The sequence below is a fragment of the Mus caroli genome, chromosome 14 (assembly GCF_900094665.2).
Source record: "Mus caroli chromosome 14, CAROLI_EIJ_v1.1, whole genome shotgun sequence".
Taxonomy (NCBI): Eukaryota; Metazoa; Chordata; class Mammalia; order Rodentia; family Muridae; genus Mus; species Mus caroli.
In genome coordinates this window covers 24663749-24690698 of record NC_034583.1, presented here as the reverse complement: position 1 = coordinate 24690698, position 26950 = coordinate 24663749, and the positions used below count along the sequence as shown (strand labels likewise).

Below are 26950 nucleotides of genomic sequence, written 5' to 3'. Positions count from 1 at the left end.
AGAAAGAAAGAAAGAAAGAAAGAAAGAAAGAAAGAGAGAGAGAGAAAGAAAAAGGAAGGAAGAAAGAGAGAAAGAAACAAACAAACAAAGATTGACCATTGGGGCAGGCCTCAGTCTTTAACTATATGTCCTCTAAGCCCACAAGGCTCCAATGGATAGCTCCTGACCCGGGCACAAATAGCTGTGATTAACCTTAATGAATTACCAAACAAAAGAAACAGATGCGAACTTGAGAGAGAAATCTGTGAGGATGGGGAAGAGAGAAGAAGCACGGGGATGGTAGGGGAGAGAGTGGCCAGCCTGCACATGTGAGACTGTAAATACCACAACAAAAATAAAACCATGCCTACAGGTGTCACTCAGTGGTAGACATGCTATCATGTGTCAGACCTTGGATTCCGTAAAAAAGAGAGGGAAGGAAAGAGGGAAAAATAGAAGGAACCATAAGTATCTCTCCCAAACAGGGCATGAAGCTGCACCTGGAGGTCCCGGCATCTAGTTCCAAGGAGACACTCTAGGAAAGGGACACACCAACAGACAATCTGTACAAAGTCCTGGTCCCACGCCCCGCCTCCGGTGCCCACGCCCTGCCCCCAGCACGTTAGCAGGTGCAGACTCGGCAAGGGAGAAGCGGGAAAGCCCTGCCTGTGGCTCAGACATCATCTCTCCAGGTTTGTTCTTCTCCCTGCCACCCCTCCCCCAGCTCCACGGTAGGAAAGGAGGCCAGCAGGGCTTTCTCAGGCATGTCTTTATTCCTCTGCGCTTTGGTCTCCTGCTTGGGTTCGCACGCATGTGCTGCATCTCGCTGCATCTCCCGGTGTGGCTGAGCTTTACCTGTTGTTATTGCTGGACTCTCTACTTCCAGAGCACAACAGAGAGCATCTCTGAATCTACAGATGAGATGGCTACAACAAGGTGATCGGCAACTAAGTCTGCCAGGATGGGCACAACCCTATATGGCTCCAGTGGCTGTCTAGAGACATGACTAGTAAAGCTAAAGAAACCACCACCACACCAAAAAAAAAAAAAAAAGGTTAGCAGGGCTGGCGAAATACCACATCTATGTCCCCTCCATCTGAGGAAAGCTAATCCTTGATCCTGACCAATTCTGAAATAACAGACCAAAGCCAGCAGCGCTACTCTTTGGTCCAAATTGCTACATGAATGTGGTTCATCTGGGGCCCAGAGTTTCCAGATAAGACCTCCTTCTGCAAGATCACTCTAAAACGTCTTGCCCTCGAAGGCCTTCAAGTTGAAGGCGGTATCCAGAAACTTCCTCAATGACACCAAGTGAGCGTTCTTATTTCCAGTGGCTGGTGCGGCTGCTGGGTCCCGGCCAACATACCTGGAGGAGGAGAGTCAGCTCAGGGAAGGCCGGGTAGGGCGGCACACATGAAGAAGACTGCCTGTCTGGGTGGTCCTCTACTTAGAGTAAGTGCTGTTGCACTGTGGGCCTACACCAAATTCAGCTACCCAGCCACAGGACCCAGAAGTTGCCCACTCCGTGACCATGGAGACAATAACCATGCCACAGCCCACAGACCTTTGGCTTTTCCCACATTTCTCATCCCTGCCACCATCTTCGAGAAGACCAAAATGGCCACACTGAGCAGCAGTGGCTGCCACCTGCAAGCCCCCCAGGAGGCTGGCCTGCACACACTGCTATACTATCATTTTCTGGCAGTGCCACGGCCAGGGGCTAAGACTAAAGGGTGGAGATCTGAGTCACACAAGAGGGTTTGAAATCTGATACTTGCTGCAGAATCCTTAGGCTTACTATCCTTGAAGGTCGTCCCACTGGCAATTCCCCCAACCCTGATATGCTAGCCTGTAGACAGAGAGCTTGGAACCTGTAGGGACTCAAATGCTTGCCAGAGAAGGCTAGTTCTCGGTGGCACTGCCAATAAGGCAGAAAAAGCTAGTATAGGGATGCCAGGATCAAGAACCAGTGCAGGCTAGCAGAGAAGGGAGACAGATATTGAGCTCTCTAGCCCATTACCATATGGGCCGGGAGTGGCCGAGGAGAGTCATGAAGCGTGGACTGATGTAGTCGTAATAGCCCATGTTCTTATGCTCCTCCTGACACCACACCAGCTCAGCTCCCGAGTACTTCTCTGCCTCCCGCATGATCAGGTCGAAAGGAAATGGAGAGATCTGGGGAGGCAGAGATACAAAGGCAGAGTTAAGGAGGGACAACGTGTGCAGGGCCTGCTCTGTGCTCGGTAATCACGCCCACACACCACAGAGCCAGGGGCCTGTCTATTACTACAGTGGCAGGACACTCGGCAAACCTGCTCCAGGCGTGTGATGGCCACTTGCTGCTCCAGGCCCTGGCTGCTGCGCTCCTTTACCAGGTCATAGTACACCTTTCCCGTGCAGAAGATGAGCCGCTGGACCTGCTCAGGAGAATGTGCTGCGGGGCCGTCTTCCGGAATCAGCCGCTGGAAGCTAGTTCCTAAAGAATGGACCAGGTACCTCAGGGGTATTAGTACCAGAAGGGCAATGGGCCACTGAGCACACCAACCATCCCTGGGCTACTCCCAGCTACTGAGCTGATTCAAGTCAGGCTGATTACATTAGACGGCTTTTGATCCCAAAGATGGACTAAAGGACAGACGATGTTGTCAGAGGGAGAGGGGAGACAGGTCTGTGGACAAGAGCAGAGATCTAGAAACACATTCAAGGTATGGGGTACAGGAGTGGAAAGGGCCCGAGGGACAGAGAAGGTAACATGATGGGCCCAGGATAGCACCATCCTGCTCCAGATCTGTATTCCCACCCCAGTTGTGCCCACATTAGACATGGCACTCAGCCCCTGTATGCTAGGGTAAGCTATTGGGAGGTCACTGTACACTCCTCCCTTAGCCCCGTAGCAGAGCCTCCATCTCCCAGCCCTGGCCATTTCTCCTTCCTGAAGTCAACGTGCTGTAAAATTCCTCAGAGAGCTGCTGTGATGTCCCTGTATCACCACCCCTCTGAGGGCACTGACACACAGAGGGCAGCTGCTGCCAGGTGTAGGGACAGAGCTACCAGTCTCCCAGGGGGTAGTCGCACTAGTGGATCTGACTATCCACTACAGCTGCCTTCCCATAATGGACGCATAGATGAAAACAAAATAAAAAACGAACAATAAACCCCTCAAGTGTCCACGCTGCTGAGGCCCTGACCTAGCTAGATCCTGTCTATCTCTACTCAGGACTCAGCCAAGTCAGATCTGCTGCTGGTAACAAGCTTCACTCTTGTGCCTCCCTGCCTCCCTACCAGGTCAGCCAGGTTCCCAGTGATGTCTACTTGGTTCATGAATGAAACTAGAGATAGAAAATGAGGGAGCAGCACTCAGTGTCCAGCAAACCAGACACTGCTCTGCCAGCTTCTCATCTCCTGCCAGCCCTAACTGACAGGTAAGAGAGCCCACCAACTCCCTGGACCCTGGAGCTTATTCCAAATGATCTGATCTAGCCAAAGTACCAATCTCCCAAGGACCAGGCCAGGAGCTGCGGAGGGACAATGAAGACAGAGGCTGAGAAGACAGGGGCGCTCCAGGGACAGAATCCACACATCAGCCACTAGACATCACAGGTCACCACCCTAGTGAAGGAGGCCCACCAGGCCCAGAGCAGACACATACCGGACACCATCTGGTCAAAGCTGGACTTGGCATCAGGGTGCCTCAGCAGAGACTTGGGTGTGAAGACAATGAGCTGGAAGGCAAAAAGCCAGCTGCCAGTAGCTCCTATCCTCCTATGGGTTCCCACATCCAACCCTTGCACCGTCGCGGTGCTAAAAGGCCAGGGCAGCTCACAGGCTTGCGGAAGGGCAGCAGGATCTGTCGGCGCAGCACATGGAAGTAGCTGGCTGGGGTGGAGCAGTTCACCACAATCCAGTTGCAGTCGTAGAGCTGGCTCACCTCGAAGTCCTCAGTGAACACCTGCAGGGAACATCTGGTGGCTAGGAGTGGAACTACCCTGGACTCTACTTCCCCCGCCTGAGGACAGCAGGCAGCACTCACTGGGTAGGCATCCGAGTCGTCATTGCTCATCTGCAGGAACCTCTCTGGCCTTGCTGAGGAGTGCTCTGGACCCTGAAAGTACACGTGACCCAGGCTGAGCCTGCAGAACTCAGCCTTGCAGTGCCCGGAGGCTGCAAGGGGCAGATTAACCCTGTCTGTGCCTGTTCCCGCCTTGCCCACAAGTCTGGATCACAAGTTCCAACGGCCTGAAAAGCTCTTCAGGGGACCAAGGGGTGACCCTGCCCTCCTGTGGGAGGCCTGCAAGGGCCCCCAACCCTCACCATGCCCTCCATGCCGTGGGGCAGCAGAAGCACGATGCCATTGTGCCGCACCCACTTGGCCTGGCCAGTGCTGATGAACTGGTCGATGATGCACTGGGCTGTGTTGTGGAAATCACCAAACTGAGCTTCCCAGAGGACCAGGGCGTTGGGGCTGGCCATGGCATAGCCCAGCTCAAAGCCTAGGCAAAGGACACCAAGACAGAGTTCAGTGCAATGTCACCAAGTAGCAGTGGTTCCAGTTAAACCCAGCCTTTCCTTAGTATATGCTACCAGTCCCAGCCAGACCTTCCCAATAAACCAGAAAAAGGCAGAGGCTCGCTGGGCCTCGAAGGCCTGGCTGTGTGTTCCTGGATGTGGAAGCATGCTTTTCTTACACCATATGTTGTCATGTGCAGCTTTATGTGGCCCTTGGGGACACCCCATAGACCCCTGAAAACATGCACAAAGTTCCTGATGAAGGAAGGGTACATAAGCCCACAGGCAACTCCCACAGGTGGGGCTGAACCCCAGAAGTAAGAGGGCAAGGGTGCTGGCTTCAGGTAAGCTGAAGGGAGGCATGTCCCCGTAGAGTCACAGGCGAACCTCAACACTGGGCTCCTGGGGTGCAGGAGAGAGGTGGGTTTAAGACCATGTGTCCATGGCCGGGCTTCCTGCTAGGTGGTCAGTAGCTGCATTCTGCTATGGGCTGTCCTGGACTTTTGTACAGACCCTCTGTGGTTGGCATCCAGGGAAAGAGTTTAGGTATCCCATAGAAAATAAAGCAAGCTGGGCGTGGTGGCGAACACCTTTAGTCCCGGCACTCAGGAAGCAGAGGCAGGTGGATCTGTGTGAATTTGAGGTCAGTCTGGTATACAAAGCGAATTACAGGACAGTCAGGACTGTTACACAGAGAAACAAACTTTGTCTTGAACAAACAAACCCAAACAACAACAACAAAAAAATAGTAGACAGAAAGAAAAGAAAACCAAGCAAATGTCCCTTTCCCCCAACTGAGATGCCTGGTGGACCACATGGGACATGATTTCATCTCCCAAATGTCTGTGGGAAGAAACAGTCCAGCCACAATCCCTCAGGACCATCCTAGTACCTCTGACCTCCTTCCCAGTCTCCGAGGCCACCTGCCCTCCCAGACCCTGAGGCATGCCAGTGAGCCCCCACCCACCTAGAACTCCATACTCTGAGAGGGAGCTATTGCACACAGTGTACGGGGCCTGGTCAGGCCACAGGTGATTCATCGGGACACACGTCCTCCGGTCAACTTCCTGGTCATGAAGAACATGGTGCCGGTGGCTGGGGAGAGAGAAGTCAGGATAGGGACAAGAGCAAGGAGGCTGTCACACGGGCAGCAGCAGGTAGGTAGGTCTTGTATGTTCCCAAAGGCCTATAAGGTCCTATGAAATGGCCACACCAAGGTTACCCAACAACCTGTTCCTTTCCCAGTGTCTTACCAGCCCTGCTTCCTGCCTGCCAGCGACCCACACAGTATACCAAGGGTGCCAGGCTGAGATCTGAAAGCTACAATGTCTCATGCCTTATCTTTTCAACCACAGAGGGAACCAGTGAGATCTGCCTTGCCAGCATCCTAGAAGCAGGGTGGCCCTTGAGATCCCAGCAGGTCACATCTCCTACATGTCCTACCATCTCAACCACCACACCTGCCCTGTCCAGGCTCAGAGGAGTTGCTGAGTTATGAGATCCATGGGAAGCACTGGGAAGACCCCAAGATGAAAGAGTAAGTGGGCCACCAGATTGAGGCCCAAGCCCAACAAACACTGGCATGCAGCTCAGGATGCAGCTGATGGCTGCCTGGGTCCAAGCTGAAAAAAGGCTGGCAGAAACGAGCTCCGGGAACGGAAAAAATGGCTTGTGGTCCTGGAAGCCAATGAACATGACGCTGAGCCAAGACTCTGAATATTTAGGATCCCAACCTAGAAGAAATATGTGTCCTCACTCAGATTCCAAAACTCAGGCAGCAAGGAGGGAACTCTAGGCTGACAAAGGTCACCAGTTACAGAAATAAAGGTTCCTGAGGGCCACAAGTGACTACCAGCTTGGGACAACCAGTCAGCATGTGAGGGTCAGGAAAAGGACCGTCTGAAAACTTGGCCCTGACTATGCATTTAGCCAGACAAATGCCGCCACCCCCACCCCACCCCCCGCCCTCCCGGGTTCCTAGAGAGGCAGAGCCAGGTCTACCTCAGATCTCTAAGGCTAACCCTGGGATGCCTGTGTTTTGCTGAGTTATGAGATCCATGGTCTCAGTGAAGACAAGAGCAGCGCCCAAGGGCCCAGGGCCCAGCCTGCCTCAGCCTCACCTGAATGTGCCCCTCTCCACATCCTGGCCGCTGAGTCGCACGTGGATGCCCTCCTTCAGCAATGAACCAAAGGCCATGTACTCTGCCAGGGCCCAGTCCACTGTGCGCTTCTTTGTCATGTCTGCACGGCCACGCAGGATGCGAGAGAGGCCTGTGAGGATGAGGAACACGGTTCAGCCTCAGGCCTGGATGGCTGAAGCACCAGAGCTATGGGGTGAGGGCTCAGTGAGAAAGCAAAGGCTGTGGGTGGTCCCCTCAGACTCTTCTCCCTAGCCTGTAGCCAGACCAGGGCTGATCTGAGCTTCCTCTCCAAAGGAGGAAGTGGTAATATACTGGGTCAGAATTCTCTATGACACTTCCAGAGAGGACTGTCCCTGTTCTCCAGAAGAGGAGACTGAGCTAATAAACTCCATACACCCAGCAAGACCCTTGCAATGTGCACAGAATACAGCTCTAAGCTTGGGTGCCATCAGTGGGTACCTCATGCATACTTTGAGAGTTGCATTCCCAAAAGCTATCTAGAAGAGACACAGACATCTTAGGACAAGCTTCTCTGTTCTCTTAAATGACCCAGGGCTACCCTAGAGGCTGTCTTTTCAATGTTCCAGTCTAAGAGCTCACCCTGGAACCCAGCTGGAATGTGATATCCACAAATGCCTAACTCCCCATACCCACTGGGAGTGGAGTTAGGAACATGGGAAGGGGCCCATATGAGGCTCTGAGCCAAACCAGGAGACCAAGAGGCTAAGCAGGGGCCATGCCACAATCTCTGTTCTCCCTTGGTATCCCAACAACTCTCTCTGAGGGCTACAGTGTCAGCTCTGAGGGTAACCATGCTGGGGCTTACACAGCAGCCTTACCTGTGTGGATCTTAAAGTCCTCCAGGGGCACAGAGCTGGCCACACTGCCAATGTGGGTCAGCATGTCCTCAGGGATGCCCGTCGTAGGGCATGTCATGCTCTTGGGCTCCCCATCCACATTGAAGAAGCCTGAGGGGACAGACTCCATTCATACTCCCGTGGTGAGGGGACTTTGACACCCCTGGTTAGTTTTCTGTCCTAGGATAGGAAGGCTGCAATTCCTTCCCTCCGGAGACATCAGTATACACCCTTGGGATCTGCTATGGATGAAAAGGCTCGGCCATAGCACCTACACCTGCCCTAATAATCCCCTGAGGTCACAGCTGGCCTATCTTGGCCCCACCAGAGGGACCCTCTTAGTAGACACCTCCAGTACCATCCACCTCCATCCCTGGCGAGGCACAGATAGCCACACTTGCTCTAAGGCCACCTTGGCCTGCCTCCACCTGCAGGAACAGCTCACACTTGCACGCCAGGCACAAGCCTCAGCTTCTAGCTCTGCAGTGGCTGCTCTCCAGAGTCACTGCAGTCCTTTGCCTGCACCAATGCTTAAAGGAGGCTCAAAGGGCTCACTTGGCTGCGTGTTCCTCACTCACCAGGCCAGGGGGAGTCCAGCCAGTGCTTTATATGCAGGATCTTCTTATCCTTGGACCTGCCGTAGGCCTCCTCACAGATACGGTCATATTTGGCAATTTCCTCCTGGAAGGGAGAGGAAGATGTGGACAGACAGTCATATACTAAGCATCCAAGAGGGTCAGTCAGCCCAGACTCAAAAGCCTTGGTCTCCATCACAGATTCTAGAACTCTGTTTCTTGGTTCATAGGGATGCCATGGTCAGAGGCCTAGACCTCAGAGTTTAGACTGGTCTTGGACAGATACTCCAAAGCCTGAAGAGCCCAAAGTGTGCTACAGAAAGAGATCCAGGGAGGCAGAGGAGAGACTCTCACCTTGTTTTCAGAGGGTCTACCATAAAGGCAGAAGGATTAACATGTTTATAACAATTTTAGGCACGATCCCAATATAATACCTTTTAGAGAATAGTTACAGGACATCCCTACAGAAAGATCCCTTTCCTGCCTGAAACTTGGCTTGTCCCAGGTCACACTGCACACCCAGGTGTACCCATGCCTAAATTCCTGTGCCCTGTTAAAAACCAGAAACTTTCGGAGACAGGGAACATCAGCTACTCCTTCATCACCTACCTACCTCAAACTCCTGCAGAGTGACGGTGCCCTCGGCAATGAGCTTGTCTGCATACTTCTTCAGCACGGGTACCTGCTTGTGGATCTGCTTGTACATGAGTGGCTGCGTGAACATGGGTTCGTCCATCTCATTGTGACCACGCCGGCGGTAACAGACCTGCATGGGCAGCCAGGGCTTCAGTCCCTACTACAGGCTGAGAGCACAGTGCACACACAGGCCAGGGTCCAATCTGAAGCATCCCAAAGGACCTGCTTTCCCCTGTCACTGAATGAATGCTCCACGCCTAGGCCTTTGCACGGACGGTTGGTTCTTGGTAACACCAATCCTCAGTCTAAAAGCATCTAGCCCTCAGTGCTGAAGCCCTAACCATACATGAAGATAGGCCACTCCCTCAAATATACCAAGCTTGATCAGCACAGCAGAAAAGAGCCTCCATATGCCAAAATCACCTGGTTTGTTAGCTACCCACAAGGACGGGCTACTAAGCCTGCTCTGGTACCAGCACCCTCAAACACACCCGATTTTCTTGGCAAGCCAGAATGGGCTACTCACTCCGTCCTTGGCTCCTGCACGCCCCAAAACACCCATCATACCCAGCATAGCAGGAATAAGCCATCTACTCCACCCCTGCCCTGGCCTCAATCAGGACCCCAGACCCACCAGGTCTACAACAACATCTTTGTTGAAGGTGTTCCTCCACTCAGCTGCCACACTGCACACATAGATCACGGCCTCTGGGTCGTCTGCATTCACATGGAAGATGGGTGCATTGACCACCCGTGCCACATCAGTGGGGTAAGGGGAGGAGCGAGCCATTCGGGGATCTGTGGTGAAGCCGATCTGCAAGGGCAGGAGAAGCCAGATGTGTTCCTCTGTGTATTCTTTTTTGAGACAGGATTTCATTAGGTCTGGACTCCGATCTTAGGCTCTAGAGTAGCTGGAACTACAGACATATACTGCTGTGTCCACAACTCCTGCTTGTTTTAGGCTAGACATACGGTGACAGGCAAATCAGGGAGCTGGGGGCGGGAGGTATCAGGGTACCTAGGACACACAGGGGACGTGAAGGGCTAACAGTCAATGAGTCCTTGACCAGCTATGCCAGCAGTTGCTATGGGTTGGCAGCGGCTGCAGCAGGGAGACTGGCTCGCTTTTCTACCAGCCTCTGTGCTGCACAGACACATGGGCCTGCGGATCTGATCCACCAGAGTGACTGCAGAGCAAGATGTTTTGGTTCCCAGCCTCATTGTCCTCGTCTATAAGGAAGATCATTAAAGTCCTGCCCCCAGCAAAACTCGAGGAAGATTAAATGCTGCTGCAAATGAGGTGGGGAACCTAGGGCTTCTAGCTGTATGAGACTCTGCTGCCTGGAAGGAAGGAACATGACTACCAACCAAGACCAATGGCTCAGGGGAGCCCAAGGTCACCTACAGCTACACAGCCAGCCCCTGTGCTGTCCTCTGGGCTGCTACTTATGGTGTCTCTAGGTGCCTGGGAGAACTTTTTCAGGACTCTAGGCCTAGATACACAATTCTACAGCATTTGCATAGAACCAACATCTGTCTCTACACCTTTAATCATATACCTAATATATGTAAACCATATGTAAATAGTCACTATATTATAAACTTTAGAGAACAAGGAATAAAAAAGCCTGTTGGTGTTCTGCACAGGTTAGTGTTTCGGGTTTTCCTGGTTACTTTTGTGTGTGTGTGATGTGGCTCAAACCCAAGGCTTACAGATGCTAGGCAAGATTCCTGCTGGACTTTCACAATCTCACTACATAGCTCAAACTGTCCATGAACTTTCCATGAAGGACCAGCTGGAATGGCACGTACCCACCATACCTGGTCTGGATCCATAGTCAACTGAGCCTATGGATGTGTAACCTCCAGTCATTATAAAACTGTCTGTAACGTGTATAGATGTGTTTCCAGTACATATATGTTATGTATTACCAATTTCTCAGACTAGGACACAAGGCTGGAGTCTGGTTCCCTGCCTGAGGTTTCCTGCCAGTCTAAGGATCAGGTTTTCTACCTGAAGTCACATGTGTTGGGAAGTTGCAGGGCAGAGGTATGAACACCACGGCTGCCTCACATTTCCCACGGACCCACAACCTGGACTTCTAGGAATGGGCATGCAGCCTGGTACTGAGCCGACTCCCTTACCTGGTTGTTGACCACAACGTGCACTGTGCCATTAGTGGTATAAGAAGGCAGGTCACTGAGATGGAAGGTCTCATAGACGACCCCCTGGCCAGCGAAGGCGGCATCCCCATGGACCAGGATAGACATGACCTGAATGGCAGGGCATAAACAAGCAGGCTCCTGCACCCAGCCTGTGAAGCACACCCTGTTTCCTCTTCCATCAGAGCCTTGTTCTCAAAGGCTGATTTCCAGGTGCCACTCTACGGACCCAGAACAACTTACCTTCCTACCCTGGGCATCCCCACGGTAGAACTGCTCTGCCTTCGTCTTGCCCTGTACCACGGGGTCCACAGCTTCTAGATGGGAAGGGTTGGCTACCAGTGACAATGTGATGTTCCTGTTGGTGACACGGTTGATCCTCTCGTGGTACATGCCCAGATGGTATTTGACATCACCAGAGCCCTGAGGGTAAGGGTGGGATATGATGAACCTACCACCTCCAGTGTGGCTCGTGACCATGCTGAGCCGACTTGCCAGGCTTCTTAGAATGTACCAGAGCTCAATGGTACCTTACCCCTCACACCAATGAAATCAAATGCAAGAGACGTTAGAGGATATTTTAGGATCTAGGAGTAGAGAAAGCATACTTTTTAAACAATATATAAAGTCCCTACGTGTTAAGATAGCTAAGCCAGGGCAAATCTTCCATTAGCAAGGGGAAGAAAATCCAGGCACAGTACCAAGGAGGAAAACAAGCTGGTATGTCAAATGCAGGGCAAGAGCTAATTGATCTCAATATGCAAAATGGCTTTGTAATTAGTAAAGACAAATCCCAAAGTCCCAAGAAAATAAGCCAAAGCTATGAAGGGGATTTTTCAGAACAAGAACCACAGAGATTCAAAATAGTTGATTCATTTCAAAAAGTATGTTAAAATTAAATCATTTTGCACCCATCCAATTGGCAAAGGAAAAACCAACAGAGAAAGAGTAACAGTTGTGAGCTGCACGTGCTGTGGTTGGGCCCAGGGGAGGCTCCGCAGGGTCTGCTCCCTGCCCAGGCTCCTGCACTTCTCAGGCGGCACCTGACAGCTACAGTCATGTGCTCGCTTGCAGGGTGAGGGTGCCTGCTACAGCAGGCAGAGTCCTGACACTGAACACTGCAGCTGCAAGAAGCCAACAAGCCAAGCTCGTTACGTGCTGGCACGGAACACAGGCAACTTGGTGAGTGAAACCGCCAGATACCTACAGTGCCCCAAGCTGTTCTCATGGCTCCTGGACAAATATATGTGTCTGCAGAGAATACACCTCACCACAAATGCAGGCAAGCATGCACGGGCACACCACACGGATGAAGTTTTAAATGTTCTTTAAATAATGTCCCATTTCTTTTTCAAATTATATTTTTCCTTTCAACAATACTTACATGTTTTCAAATCTTAAAAAAAAAAAAAAAAGGTGCTACTCAGACAAAAATTTCAGTTTTCTTCCCCCAAATCATCTCTTCAATTCCTCACACCATTCTGGGGCAGGGCCCTTTGTGACGTCTCTATTGAGGAGCGAAAAGAGGCTTAAAGGTGTGAAGGTGGCTGAGTGACATGAACAGGATGCAGGAAGATCCTGGGCTGGAAGCCAGCCATGTGGGCACCAGGCCTGCTCTGGCACCATGAGCCAGGTACTCCTGGACCAGTTTCTTTAACCAAACTAAACACCTGTGCTGGGTGGTAAGGGCTTCAGAGACAAAGTCCCTCCCTCAGTCTTGAAAGAAAAACAGATGAACTTGTAGACATGGATGAACACATGGGGTTACACACAGATACAATGCAGACACACACACAGATGCACAAACACACCAACATAGACACATACACAACACACACAGATGCAGACACACACACACACACACACACACCACACAATGGGGGGAGGGGAATGAAAAAGGCCAGAGACAAAGCAAAGGGACACAGAAGAGGAAGGACAGACAAAATGTCCAGGTCCAGAAGTTTAGCTAGAGACTGAATGAAGCAAAGGAGAGGAAGGCAGGCAGTAGGGCTGAGGGCCTGGCATGGCTAAGAACCTCAGTGGCATACAAGCTACAGGGTGGGCCAAGGGCACAGGAAACCATCAGTCCACCCATGCCTCTCTGGAGCTAACAAGTCACTAGAGGCTGATAAAAGAACTGTGGGTGCAAAGGCTCAGCTACAAACTCTCAAGGGAGAAACTTCTGGGAAGCCCCTGCACCTCTCTGGGCCTCAGTTCCACTGGCTGGAAAGAGTAAGGCTGGCCTGGAGGGTCCATGGCAGCACCTACTTACCAAGCCTGAGGGACCTGATGCAAGCATCCCAGTCCCTGGGACTCTTTCCATGCCTGTCAGCCTGGCAGTTCAAGTCCCAAAATCTCCCAGCCCAAACACCAGGCCCTCTGGGGGTCCCCCAGGAACAGTATGACACCCACCTCATCTGCTGCTTCCAGCTTGGGATCAAACTGACAGAAGATCTGTTCCAGGTCCTTGCGGATCACGTTAGCCAGCACATTCAGTCTGCCCCTGAGGACCAGAATGACCAGGGCTGTCACCTGACACCATGGTCTCTTTCTGACATTGGCCAAGTACAGCCATTCTCCCTACCTGCCATTAAACCTATCAGAACCCTTCCTGATGGTCCCCAAGTAAAGCCCAATCCTCCCATCCTGCCTTGATATACCAGGCCCTGGAGTAGTCCCAGTATGTCAGCTTCTCTCAGACTCCCTGCACACATCAATGATTTAGCAAGCCCTTTGGGGAGGGGCAGAAAGCCACCAATCACCTATAGCATGTCCCTACTCATTCCCCTACCAAAAAAGACCCAGCCCCATTATATAGGCACCTCCCACACACTGAATCTAGTATGCTAAGGCTCACATGCCCCTCCAGCCCAGCCAGCAGCAGCTTTGATCAGGATGGAGCAGTGAGGGGACTCAGATGGGGAAAATACTAAGAAATAACAGGCAGCCACAGACCAGATTCTTCAGCCCAGCCTGAACTTACTATTCAAGGTACTTCCTGCAAGGTGGGCACCAGCCTGATAGGAACACTTAAGTGACTCAAAAAACTCCCTTCTGAACCCATTAGCTTCAGGGTAACAGTGACCCTAAGCCTGACTCCTAGCCCCACACAGGAAAGGAGAGCCTCCTCCCGGTCAGTTCCCCTCCACACACTGCTCCCACAGACAATCAGGCCCAAAGAACATTCCTCAGCTGCTCTGGGCAAAGCTCTTCACAGCCCTGGGGTTACCATTTATGCCATGGAAGCCTGAACTGGCCTAGAAGGGCCCCTCTGATCCAGGCAAATAGCTACCCAGCAGATGCCTGAGCCATCTGTCTTCCAGGTGTTATCTTCTCCTGCTGTTCTAGTAGCCTGAGGCATGAAGCCATGTGTCCCATGTCACCATGGCTACCGGGACAGCTCTGCTTAACCTACCAGACCCTGGGACCCCTCAAAAGACCGTGAGAGACAAGCCTCAGACTCCTGACAGGCCTGCTAAGACAGAAATCGTCCACCCCACACATCTGGAGTCCATTAGACATTACAGTCCTGTGCTAGCACAACCACAAACAGCTTTCTAGATCACATAAGGGCTTTCTTTGTCGCACAGACTGCTGGCAAATGGAAAGTCAAAGTCTTTGTCAAGGGAAATACAGAGTCGCCTTAAGCTGGGAAACTGACTGTGCCCATCTCTACAGACCTATGTCCAAGGGATGCCAACTCAGAGCCGTCTATGCATACACCCCTAAGCACACACCCTTGACTTCTTCCCATCTACAGGATCTGAACACAATATGGTCCACAGTCTGAGATCCTGCCCCTCCTGGAGAAAGCAGCAACATAACCAGAGAATCTGAATGGGCCTGGCTGCATGTGGCTTTGGCTAAGTATCTGGCTCTTGCTGTAAAAAACAGGCCAGAAAAGGGGCTCTGAGAACCTACCAAGGTCCTTGCTTTTTTGCCAAGCATCATGGTGAGGGGACTCAGTGGCCCTACCTGTGTGGCATCCCCAGGATGACGTTCTCAATCCCCATCTCACTAGACTTGTCGATAATGGTCTTGAGAGCGGGAATCATGACCTCGCAGCCTTCCAGGCCAAACCGCTTCTCTGAAGACCACTTCCTGGCCAGGAAGTCTTCAAACCTGTTTGGGGAAAAGGGAAGGGCAGGGAATGGGTAGAAAGGGACAAGGTTGGGGTTCCTGGGGGCTTTTCACAAGCACTGGGAGCTAAATGCCCAGGACACAGGAAGGACAAAGTCACCTCCTTCCTGTATAGTCCAGGACCCAGCCCAGACACCATGTCACACTCAACCAACATAAAGGACAAGCATGGCACCTTGGGAGTCTTCCCAAAACCTTAGGTGCCACCCATTCCCAATACCACTCTCTCCTCTTCACAGTCAAACATCCCTAAGAGGTTATCCTTCCATATTCCCGCCCACCACCCTCCTGCAAGCCTCCAACACCTCTACCCTGCCAATGCCTAAGGTGAGCCCACACCCCACTGCTCAGAAAGTCACTCAGCACCCAGCAGCCTAGCCTGGTGCACCTCCAGGACCCTGCAGCTCTAGATGGTCCCCTCCTCCAAGGCATCCTTAGGAAGTAATGCACTGCCCCTGCCAGGGGTGCCTTCACGCTACCCCTACCCACATGCCGGGGACAGTATTCTATCATGTCATTCCTAGAGCTACAGGGTGTCACTTCTGCCCATGCTCAGTGCGACCTCTGCTGCAGTGTTTCTCTGCAGTCCCATCCCCGCCCACCTATGTGGTTCTAATGGTCACATTAACTGAGCATATGGTCCTGATGTTTTGCCTAAGGGCTTCTGCAGGCTTCAGCAGTGGGAGCAAGTCAGCTGCCTTCCCTTGCTAGGCCCTGCTAGTTTCCCTGCCACAGGAACCAAGCATGGCCCTCCAGCCATGCAGAATGTTCATGAGGTAGTGCTGACCTCATGGAGCGCACCAGTCTAGCCAGCAGGGTCCTCTTCTCCTCAACGGAAAACTGCATCACGCCAGGAGTTTCAAATTTCTGTCTGATCCACTGGCACTGTTCCACGTCATTAATAAACATGAACTCCAGGCCGATATGCTGGCAGTAGGTGCTCTAAGAGGGACAGGAGGAGAGTCTATGAGGAACGGGCAAGAGGGGGATAGCCCCAGAGTGTGAGACTAAAAAGGGAGCTCCCTCCATCCCTCTGCACATGCTCATGGGCTCCCGAGCAAAGCCAGGCAAGCCTTCCTAGGCTCACCTCCAAGCGACGTATGATCTCTCGAAGAGAGAGAGTGTTCTCTGGGCCCCCGATGAAAGTCGTGGTGGGCAGCCGGAACTCCTTATCCAGATCAGCCTCCTGCAGGTCATAGAAGGCTGGAAAAGAGACCAAGGCAGCATAGAAAGAAAGACTGAAGTTGGGCTGGGGGGTGGAGAGCATCTCGGCAGGACTTGATGCATCCACCCTGACACCTGTGTGGAAGCCCTGAACAGAGATACGCTGGGCTCAGCTAGGCTTCAGGCCTGCAAACTCCTCACTGGGCCACCAGGGTGACAGGGGAGGATCCCAGCTCTTACCCAATTTATCAATGGTTGTGATCAAGTCCGAGGGCACAAAGGAATCTAGGTCTGCATCCAGGATGCCCAGGGGGTCCAGCTGGGCCACATGGTGGCCTCGGATCTAGGAAAAGGAAGAGTAATAAGGCTGGACAGATATGTGTTCCATGTGAGGCTCAGAACCCCACCCCACTTCCAGCTTTGGAGTTCTGAGCTGTGACACATCCTACTGTGGGGTCACTCACCAGTGAATCCCCTGATGGCAGACGGTGGGAGCTTCATCTCAAACACACAATACGAGGCTGGCAAATATAAGCAAAGACCTACACACGAAGTTTTGTTTTGTTTTGTTTTGTTTTGTTTTTTTAAAGGTTTTTCAAGACAGGGTTTCTCTGTGTAGTCCTAGATGTCCTGGAACTCACTCTGTAGACCAGGCTGGCCTCGAACTCAGAAATCCACCTGCCTCTGCCTCCCAAGTGCTAGGATTAAAGGCGTGCACCACCACTGCCCGGCCACCCAAAGTTTTATATGCCATACACCATTAGTGTGAATTTCCAAAGCGTCTGACACATGAACAAGGAAAACCCACCCAAGAGTGAGGAAAATTCCCACCTGCTATGATGAAACCATTCCCACAATCTCTCATACCCGCACTTGTGCATGAACAAACACAACAGTAATAAAGAATAATAAGGAGAACATTTAAAAGATGGAGCAGGGGGCTTCAAAAATTAATGCATATAGGCATTATAAGAAATCATAAACTAAAAAGAAACCCTGAAGTAAGAAAAGTTACTGTACATAGAGATGGGACAATATAGGAATTGTAAAAGCTGGATTGAAGGTATAAGGTTTCAAAGAACCAGGCTTTTTAAGAATACCTTATTTTGAAGATTTGACTTTGAAACCCTATAAACACTTTAATTATAAACTAAATTAAGATGTAACACACAGTGTACACCCCAGCAGCGTGTCTGTGCACAGAAGGAGGTTTCCATCTGGCCAGTGGAATATTCCCTAAAGACATGCAGAACTACGGGGGAAACTCATAAACTTTCCTATTGCCAATCAGTAGCAACAGTAGGGAATTGTTATTCTAAGCCTGTTGCGTGTGGGCTATGGAAACATCACATAAGCCACCGCATGGCATCTCTGAGAACATCTATTGTTGGCATCTTTGAAAGGAGAAGGTGCCGTAAGACGGATGAGGTCAAACCATTAGTCCTGCATTTGAAGTATATAGCTGCATTAAAATAAATCCATAATGCATGCTATCTTTCTAAAATGCACACAGCTCCCAGTTCTCATCACTGCAATTGACTCAACTCCCAGGAAACCCGATTCCGGAAAGGGGAAAAATATAACACTATTCTAGTTCTTTTTCTATTGGTATAATAAAACACTGACCAAAACCAATTTGGGGAGGAAATGGCTATTTAGCCTACAGAGCCGGGATGAAGGGAGGGGAAGCCAGGAATTCAAGGCAAGAACCGGGAGGCAGGAACTGAAGCAGAAACCACGGGGAGGATCAAAGGACAGGAGCACTGCTTACTGCCCTGCCCAGCTACCTTTCCTATACAGCCCAGACCCACTGCCCACTGTCAGCTGGGCCCTCTTGTGTCAATTAGCAATTAAGAAAATGCTCCACAGACTTGTGCACAGGCCAATCTGATCAAGGCAATTTCTCAGCTAAAGTTCTCTTTTCCCAGGTGTGTCAAATTGACAAATGAAGCTAAGTATGGCAAAGGGGTGCTAGTCACTGCCAGGGCTGGGAATAAAGACACTGTAACCATCTAATAGGTTTAACACTTAAGTGTGTTCATTCACATGAAACTATATATATATATGAAAGTTAGGTATGGTGGTGCATGCCTGTAATCGAACAATAGAAGGCTGAGGCTGGAAGATCATGAATTCAAAGTCAGCCTAATCAGTAGTGGGAGAGACTATTAAGTGAGAGGAGGAGGAAGAAGAGGTGGAATGGGAGGAGAAAGAGGAGGAAGAGGAGAAAGAGGAGGAGGAAGAGGAGAAAGAGGAGGAGAAAGAGGAGGAGGAGGAAGAGGAGGAGGAAGAGGAGGCAGGAGAAGAGGAAGAGGATGAGGGAGAAGAAGAGAAGATGAAGAGAAGGAAGAGGAGGAGAGGAAGAGGAGAAAGGAGGAGGAGAAAGGAGGAGGAGAAAGGAGGAGGAGAAAGGAGGAGGAGGAGAGGAGGAGGAGGAGAAAGAGGAGGAGGAGGAGAAAGAGGAGGAGGAGAAAGGAGGAGAAGGCGGGAGAAGAGAAGAGGAAGAGAAGGGAGAGGAGGAGGAGGACGACGACGACGACAACCTTCACTGGTTACCTATGAAGGATGCACAAAACATCTTACTTTTGAAAATCAGTCAATAAAAGGGAAAATAAAGCGCCCCCTAACTAACCCTGCCTTTGCTGTGCAATGTGCACCTCAGTGTACCATGGACCAGGGGAGCTGTCCTGTGACAAGTACCTCAGGCTGCTCACTGCCCTAAAGCCACATAAGAAGCTGATTGGGGAAAATCAAGTCCACACTGGGTGAAGCCTCTAGAGCTCAGATCTCATTTACATGGACAAAGGGACCGGGGATATGACACCATGGGATCGGGAAAATGACATCATGGGAGTGGGGCAGAGAAGCCCCGGCTCAGAAAACCTCTACAGGTAAAAAAACCTGGCAAGAAATACAAAACCAGAGATGGAGCTGCAGTACCAGCTCAGGAGAGACACATCAGCGACGGCAACGTGTCGCTTTCCTGTACCTTACTGCAAACAGGGAATGCCTAAGTCCACAAGTCATGAGCTTGGTACTGGCTAATTTAAAAAAAAAAAAGAACAAGCCAGATATGGTGGTGCATGGCTACATCTCAGCCCGTGTGAGACAGAGACAAGGGGATCAGGAGTTCAAAGGCATCCTTAACTACAGAGTTGGTTTGAAGCCAGACTTCTGGGCTACAGGACAATATGTACTGAAAGAGAACTCAGTGGCTAAGAGCATGAGAAGTGAGTTCAAATCTCCAGAAACCATATAAACAACAAGGCATGATTTTGTGGGTCTGTAACCTCCATTAAAATTAGTGGAGTCAGATGGACCCAGAGAGCTTGCTGGCTAACCATCCTACCCCAAACGATGAACCTCTGGCTCAGTGAGACACTATCTCAAGGCAATAAAGAAGAGGTAAAGAGACCAGGCATCCTGCTCTGGCCTACACACACACACACACACTCCTGCACACTCACGTGCACATACCACATGCACAGAACGGAAAGGACTGAGCACTGTGCTGAGATAAGGCCATCTCATCCTGAGATAAGACCAGCCTTAAGCAGCATCCGAGATGTCAATCTCCACACAAGACAGTTCTAGTGTGACCGTCCTTGTTCTTGTCAAGATCACCCATGAGGTCACTAGGTGTCTTTCACCCAGTTAGGAAAACACAATGAACTGGAAGATGCCTTACTGGAAATACTTGGGGCCAGCCGCATTTGGCATTTCACACTCTTCTTGATTTGGGGATATTTACAGACATAATGGCATATGTTGGAGAAAGGGCCCAAGTTTAAACATGAAATGTGTTTGTTTCCCCAGCACCTTGTATGCACTGCTGAAATGTGGTTCTGGGCAATGTTCTCAGGATGCCTGCGTTCTGACTACAACCCGTCCATGAGACGAGGCGTGGAATTTTCCACTTGTGACGTCACATCGGTCCTCAAAAAGTCTCAGATTTTGGAGTTCATCAATTTTTTTTTTTTTTTGGATGCTCAGCTGGTATAACAGTTACTGTGCTGCATGAAGCCCCTGGGTCCTCTGGCCAGTAAGAGTCCCCTGTGACCCTTGGGCACCAGGTGCTCAGGGAATTCTCTCCCACTCCACACTCCCACACAGAGGATGCTTAGCTGGGGACAGCACATTGTTTCCATTTGCCAATGCCTTGATGTTCCCAGGTCTGTGTAGTAGCTCGCTGCTCCTCCCACTAGGTCTCTTCAAGGGCCCAGAACCCCTAGAATCACCCTCTGCATGCCACGTTTCCCTTGTCAAATGCCTTCTGCCACTGGTTCCCACAGAGATCCTCAATAGTTGCACCTGTTACAGCATCAATACCAGTGCAGGCCTCCAATTAGTCCTGTTCAGCTGAGAGAACATGGACCGTCACCAAGACACACTGCCAACCACCGGGCCCAGCCTAGGGAACCCGGTGTGAGAGAGCCCAGGCCTCCAGAATGAGCAGCTGCTGGGGGAGCTGTGTCTGGTAAATTATTAATTCATTCCGTCTTCACTAATGAAGCTCCTGCTGCAAACAGTCCCCGTTTCTTGGAATGCCCGGACTAGAGAACAGTTATCAAGCGTCAGAGTGCTCCTCTGTCACTTAAGGTTAAATGCAACCTACTAAGTGCTCCTCTAGGTACTTAGGCCATCATGTGCAAGATGACGACAGCGCGGAGAAACAGACAAGCCAGCAAAACAATACACTCAAAAGCTCTAAATGGCACATGACAAAGGCTGGTTCTCAGTGGAGGTGACATTAGGGCTCAGACTCCCTGCACCCCGCCCCGCCCGCCCCCAATCCTCCATCTCTCTCTCACCTGGTAGGCCCTGATCAGGGACTGGACGGCCAAGTGATCTTCCACCAGCTTGCTGGTCTTGGTGCAGCTCGACACTGATGTCATGCTCTCTTGGAGAACAGCTGGGAGCTGTGGCTGAGCAGGACCCACAGAGGCCTCCTTACTTGCTCTCTGGAAGAAGCTGTCCCAGGACTAGGTAGGGAAGAAGAAAGAACCCAGCTGGGTCAGGTCGTGAAGAGCTGGGATCCCCCAAAGCATTCAGTGTTCTTGGCACCTCGGTGCTCAGGGACTTTGCAGAGCCTCTATTCAGGGAACCTTTCTACTAGCCCAGGTCCCTTACACACCCCAGCTTTCCTGAGGATGTGGGTTCAGTTGTGCCAGGAACATCTGCCCACAGATGTTAGAAAACTCTTTCTACAGTCAGCTGTGTGCACAGACACAAGTATACTCTGCAGCACTCTTCACAGAAATCAAGAGAAGATGTGAACCTGAAGTCTGTTACTGGGGACAGGTGACATCCATGTCATAGAATACTACGTAGGCAGGAACAAACAAACAAACAAACAAACAAAACAATGGGGCTCTTCTTGTACTGACATGGAAAGAGCTGAGATCACCAAATGAAAGCCAAAAAAAAAAAAAAAAAGCCCAGCCAGGATCATTCCCTGTCACGCTGATGGGAAAGGGGGAAAATTCTGTTGTGTTTGCAAACGTTTACAGAGAGAAAAATCTCAGAAAGAAACTAACAGACAAACCCTGTGGCAAGCTAAGAGGGACCTCTTGACTTTTCATGCTGCTTGCGTCTGGATCACATGACTTTTGCTCTTTCTCCCATCTCACTTCTAGTTATCAAGGCATATTAGCTTATCAGATGACACATCTATATGCATTTATTTCTTAATTTCATGCCAGGAGCCCATCTGGAGAGAGCTAGCATAACCAGGCAGGGCAGGTCTCTGGCATACCAAGCAGGAGCTCTCTATGGTCCATCAAGTGGGGTGGACTCACACACACTTTCATCATCAGTAAGAAAGCAAGAAGCCTCTCCCTTCTCCCCCACACAATACACAGGGACTGAGGTCAGGGCTGGTTCTCTGAAATCCCTCATCTTCCCATCCTCCCATCCTCCCATCCAGCCCTGCAGCTTCCTTCCCATAAAATGCAGAATGCAGGTGCCAACCTTGTGAACGCTCTGTGGGTTTTCCAACCAGGCAAAGTACATCTCTTCCACATAACTGGAGCTGACTCCACTTCTGCTCCTCGGGATGGTCGTTGGTGGTCCAGAAGACCTCCTGCACCCACTGAACACTGGGATAGCCCGTGTGGCCAGGAGCTTGGTGGCCCGTGGCCCCAGCCGGAATGGCAGCAGCCTCAGCTGGCTCATTCTGAACACGGACAAAGAGAAAGAGAGAAAGAAACACAAATCACAGAACCCAGTCAAGAGGAAGCTCGGATATGTCTGAGTTCACTCCTAACACCTATGGTCCCATGGAAAGGTGGCCTCAGACTAAGCCAAGGTGAGACACAGGGGACACACTCCTATCTCATTCAGCTTCATTTCCAAGCAAGAGGTCTCAGCTCAGTAACCTTCTCCCAGGGTCTTCTCCCAGTGCTCCTACCCTTCTGTCCAGCCTAGGCTCCCCCTATACATAACCCTGCTTCAGGGGGAACCTAGCTCAGGCCCTGGAGCCCACTCAGATCATGGCAGTAACCCAAAAAAAGAATGGGCACATAGCCTATCACCCTGGAAATGGGGCAGGGGTTCCTCCAGGCACTGGGGTGGCTGTATATCGTCAAAAAAGGCAGGGAAGGGCGTTGAGGAGCAAAGGCTCAGAAAGATGATGTACTGGCTAGTTTTGTGTCAACTTGACACAGCTGGAGTTATCACAGAGAAAGGAGCATCAGTTGAGGAAATGCCTCCATGAGATCCAGCTGTAAGGCATTTTTCTCAATTAGTGATCAAGGTTTTCCCCTTGTGGGTGGGACCATCTCTGGGCTGGTAGTCCTGGGTTCTATAAGAGAGCAAGCTGAGCAAGCCAGGGGAAGCAAGCCAGTAAAGAACATCCCTCCATGGCCTCTGCATCAGCTCCTGCTTCCTGACCTGCTTGAGTTCCAGTCCTGACATCCTTTGGTGATCAATAGCAATGTGGAAAATGTAACCCGAATAAACCCTTTCCTCCCCAACTGCTTCTTGGTCATGATGTTTGTGCAGGAATAGAAACCCTGACTAAGACAGATGAGAAAGGACAAGCCCCACTATCCCTGGAGTCTCTGATCACTGGCCAGAAGAGACCGGTGACTCATTAGGAGTGCAATACTAAGTCAGGGTATCCATCCTCCTGGGCAAAGCCAAAGGTCAGGAGCCCAGACCCAACCTTAGCCCCACTTCACAGAAGTGAGGACTGTGGGTCCCTGTGGTGGAAACAGAACTGAAGCCAGCCCAGTGATGGATCCCTGCTACAGCCGCCTTCTGTGGTTCCCAAAAGCTACCTAGAACTCACACTCTGGACAAATACCACCCAAGGTAGCTGTCATCCCAGGGTACTTACAGGTCGGGGCCACCCAGGTTAGGAAAACAGAATGCTGGGTTCTCTTCACTTGTTAAATTACCTGCCCCTTCCCAAGGAAGAAACCTAAATAGTGGGCAGGCTTTCAATGGGTCTCTCCCCAACCCCCCCCCTAGGAGCTTTAAAGGTCTCCTCTACTCGTAGAGAACTACCAGGCTCCCTGCTCAGACCTACTGAGCCCCCTGCTGTCCCAGGGTCCTACCACCCCAAGTAAAGTGGGACCTCTGTTGTCCTTCCTTTCCCCATGGCTTTGAGTGGGAGGTCCTCTCCTGTCCCATCCAGTCCCGCCCCAGCCTCCACGGGGTAGATCCTCCAGGAAGCAGATCCTTCCTACTGAATACTGAATAGTGTTCTTCTGCCTGGAGAGTCCAAGCTTCAGTATAGAGTACAGCCTAGAACTACCCATCAGAGTCCATGGCCCTTATACAACTCACTGACCCAGGACACTTACATTCTAGGGTATGTGGTCCTGGTTAGAACTAGTTCCGAGTCAATGCTCCTAGGTGTGTCCAGCCAACTGTCCACCAGCTGCATCCCTCCACCCTACCCCTGCCACCAGCTAAACCAAGTCAGGACGCCACTGGCTGGAGTTCTTGCAAAGGTTCAAGTCCACCAAAGGGCAGGCATGGCTTTCCTAGGCTACCTCCCCTCACCCTTGCAAACTCACTTGAGCTGGAGGGGCAGGCGAGTTCCTCAGCCAAGGAATGGTGATTTCCTGAGGTGACCTGTGGCAAGTCTGAATTAGAAGAAAATTAATAACTAGAAAAGACATTCTAGAGGGGTGTGTGTGGCAGAACTCTGAACCTCAGGTGCCCCAGGATTCCCTTCCAACATTCCAACCCCTGAGCTAATGTAGCCAGGTCCCTTAGTGAGCCACTTGGGGCTGGGTCTCCTGGAGCAGCAGTAGGTTTCCAAAGGTTCAGCATGGGCCCTAGGGTCAAACGTGGTGACATCAGGAGAACCCGAACAGCCATGGGGGATCAGCATCCGCATTCCGCACAGTAAGGGTACACAGTCAGGAGCACCGAGGCGAGCACTAACTGGAGAGTGACCCGCTGTCTGTTCCAGGGCCTGTGTCTTCCTCATGGCCACTTGATATCTCCTTGGGACAATGCCCCAACTGCTCCTTCTGCCAGCTTTACCCCCACAAGGTGATAGGACAATCCAGGCCAGATAGGGACAAGGCCTGGCTGTATTCAGCCTGGCCCAGTGTTGGAACACTGTGTTTTACAAATACAGAACGCTCTGGGCAGCCAGACACTGCTATGGCCTTCACCCAACCCGGCAGGAGATGCCAGCCATTCCTGCCCCCATGCCAGCTGGTCTTGAGGACCCCAGAGCTTTGCTGAGCTCCAAATCTATAGCCAAGGCCCTAATTAGCCCTGTTAGGTCCTGCTCATACAGGGCAGGATGGCAGCAAGCACACCCTAAAACGTGCCCTGTGTAAGTTTCTAGTGGGAAGATCTTGGGAGCATCCTTTTTGGAACAATGTCATCCAGTCAGAACCAGGGCAGGCAACTTAAGACCAAGTCTCCTGCAGTGGTGCACAGGGGAGGGCTGCTCTGTAAACTGCCCTTGGGAAAATCAGTTAGTAGAGGTCAGAGTAGGGAGGCCCCCTTACCCCCAAACCCTGAAGCAGCACGCAGTAGCAGAGCCTGCGTTCTGTCTTTCTACCTGTCTTATACTAGAAACTGAACTCACTGCCTGACTGGAGAATGTAGAACTCCAAAGAGCTAGGCAGAAGGGAGTGATGGGGGTCGGGGTGCAAGCTTACTTTCTTGACAGGGAGGAAGGAAAAGCCAAACTAAAGCCCAGAACTGGGGCGTGTACAAAGATGGGTAAGGTCTGTTGAAGGTTACTGGTGGATGGAGAGGAGATCCACAGACTGGCTTGGGATTGGAGCCCGTAGGGCTGGGGGTTTCAGCGCTGGGTCTTGGAAGAGCATGGTCCTTAGGGTCAATCAGATAAGTCCTCTTAGGGCTCATCCTGAGTGCGGGAGGATGGCTGAGACCTCAAACTACTTGACCTAGATATCTGGTCGGCCTCCGTTTTCTCAAGTGGGAGCACAGACCGCAGTTAAAAACAAGTATAGGGCCGGTCCTGGGACTTCGAAGCTGCTTGCATGTCCCGCCAGATGCAACCCTGGAACCTCTTCAACCTCAGTGCGGTTCTGGGCAGCCCCCCTCTCCTTGGAAGAGTACCAGGCAGGCTCCTCTCCAGGCCACTACGGCAAACAGTGGGGGGGGGGGGNGCTGTAGCCTTCCGGCCTGAAGCCCCACTGTTGGCAAATCACTCCTTCCCACGAAATCTGCATTCACCTGCTGACACGCACAAAGGGCCGGGGGTCCTAAGGAACGCTGCACTTAGTCTAGGGAGAGACCAAGGTCAAGTTCCCGTTCCCCACCCCCCCACACCCCACCCCCTCCCCAAGGGCCTGGCTGAGGTTAGTGGGCAGCGCTGCCCCAGGACCTAGGATCAAGTTGCAGAGGGGTCAGCTCGCAGGAACGGGGGTCGCGCCGCCGCTCTCACCGGCTGGCCGAGGTTCCGGGCCACGCGGTCCGGGGGGCTGAAGGTCCGGGGACTGAGCGGAGGGTCGCGAGCGGCGCGCTGTATCAATTACCTAGGTCACGTGACACGGCCGCCGTGAGCGCGCACCCTCGGGATTCCGCGCGTCGTGACGTCTCGGGTAGACGCCCCGCCCTGTCTGCGGCCTTCGCTGTCCGAGGTGCTGACCTCCCAGATCCAAGACCTCATGTGGCCCCCAAAGAGCCAGGTTCTTCCAGAAGGCCAGCAGGAGCCCAGGCCTGCCCTGTCTGAGTGACTGGAGACACTGCTGGGCCCATGAACCCCAGAGTCCTCGACTTGAAACTAAGAGGAACGTACCAGAATAAAGCAGACTTGTATATGTGTATGGGGGAAAGATAGATTCCTCTCTATCACCCATAAAATGGGAATGCTATTAAAAGTTCTGCTGTCTTCCAGCTATTTTGAAGAAAGGATGAAGCAGTTTATGAAAAAATGCTTAGTGCCCTACCAATTCACTTTCCAAGGGATTGTGGCCTGGTTTCCCTCTCCTCAGAGAACCATTGCCACAGACAATGTAACAAAGAATATACATAGACAGAACCTGTGGAAATTTAATCTGCACTTTTATTATTAGTGATTTGCCAACTTATGTTATTGGTCAGTTTGTTTTTCTTTTCTGTATTGGGCTCTGTTTCATTTCCAAGCAAATTCAGGATACACCCTTGGCTGGAAATGCTATCAGCTGTCCTTCACAGGATTACTGTAACAGCCCCTAACTGGCTTCTGTGTTTGCATCCCTTAATCCTGATCCAGCAGAGCAGCTAGGGATTTCCTTGTGGAGCACAGTTTCATGTCACAGTTTGTACAATCATCTTTCTACATAGCTGTTTGAGATTCACTGATCCT

The 26950-nt window shown here is 51.4% G+C and overlaps 1 protein-coding gene across 1 annotated transcript; it reads right to left on the bottom strand.

Annotated features, from left to right (window-relative positions):
* Positions 1-736: 736 nt before the first annotated feature.
* Positions 737-26155, bottom strand: Ogdhl (oxoglutarate dehydrogenase like). The gene is made up of 24 exons (XM_021181391.2): positions 26048-26155; positions 24186-24254; positions 22132-22336; positions 20973-21143; positions 16402-16504; positions 16085-16200; positions 15785-15939; positions 14833-14979; positions 13270-13360; positions 11101-11280; positions 10840-10968; positions 9329-9508; positions 8672-8824; positions 8062-8164; positions 7466-7594; positions 6606-6756; positions 5453-5580; positions 4291-4469; positions 4010-4081; positions 3803-3928; positions 3629-3701; positions 2292-2455; positions 2000-2154; positions 737-1345 (listed from the first exon to the last, which is right to left on the bottom strand). The coding sequence occupies exons 3-24, from the start codon at positions 22333-22335 to the stop codon at positions 1222-1224; spliced, it is 3033 nt and encodes a 1010-aa protein (XP_021037050.1). The 5' UTR covers position 22336; positions 24186-24254; positions 26048-26155; the 3' UTR covers positions 737-1221.
* Between the last annotated feature and the right edge of the window lie 795 nt (positions 26156-26950).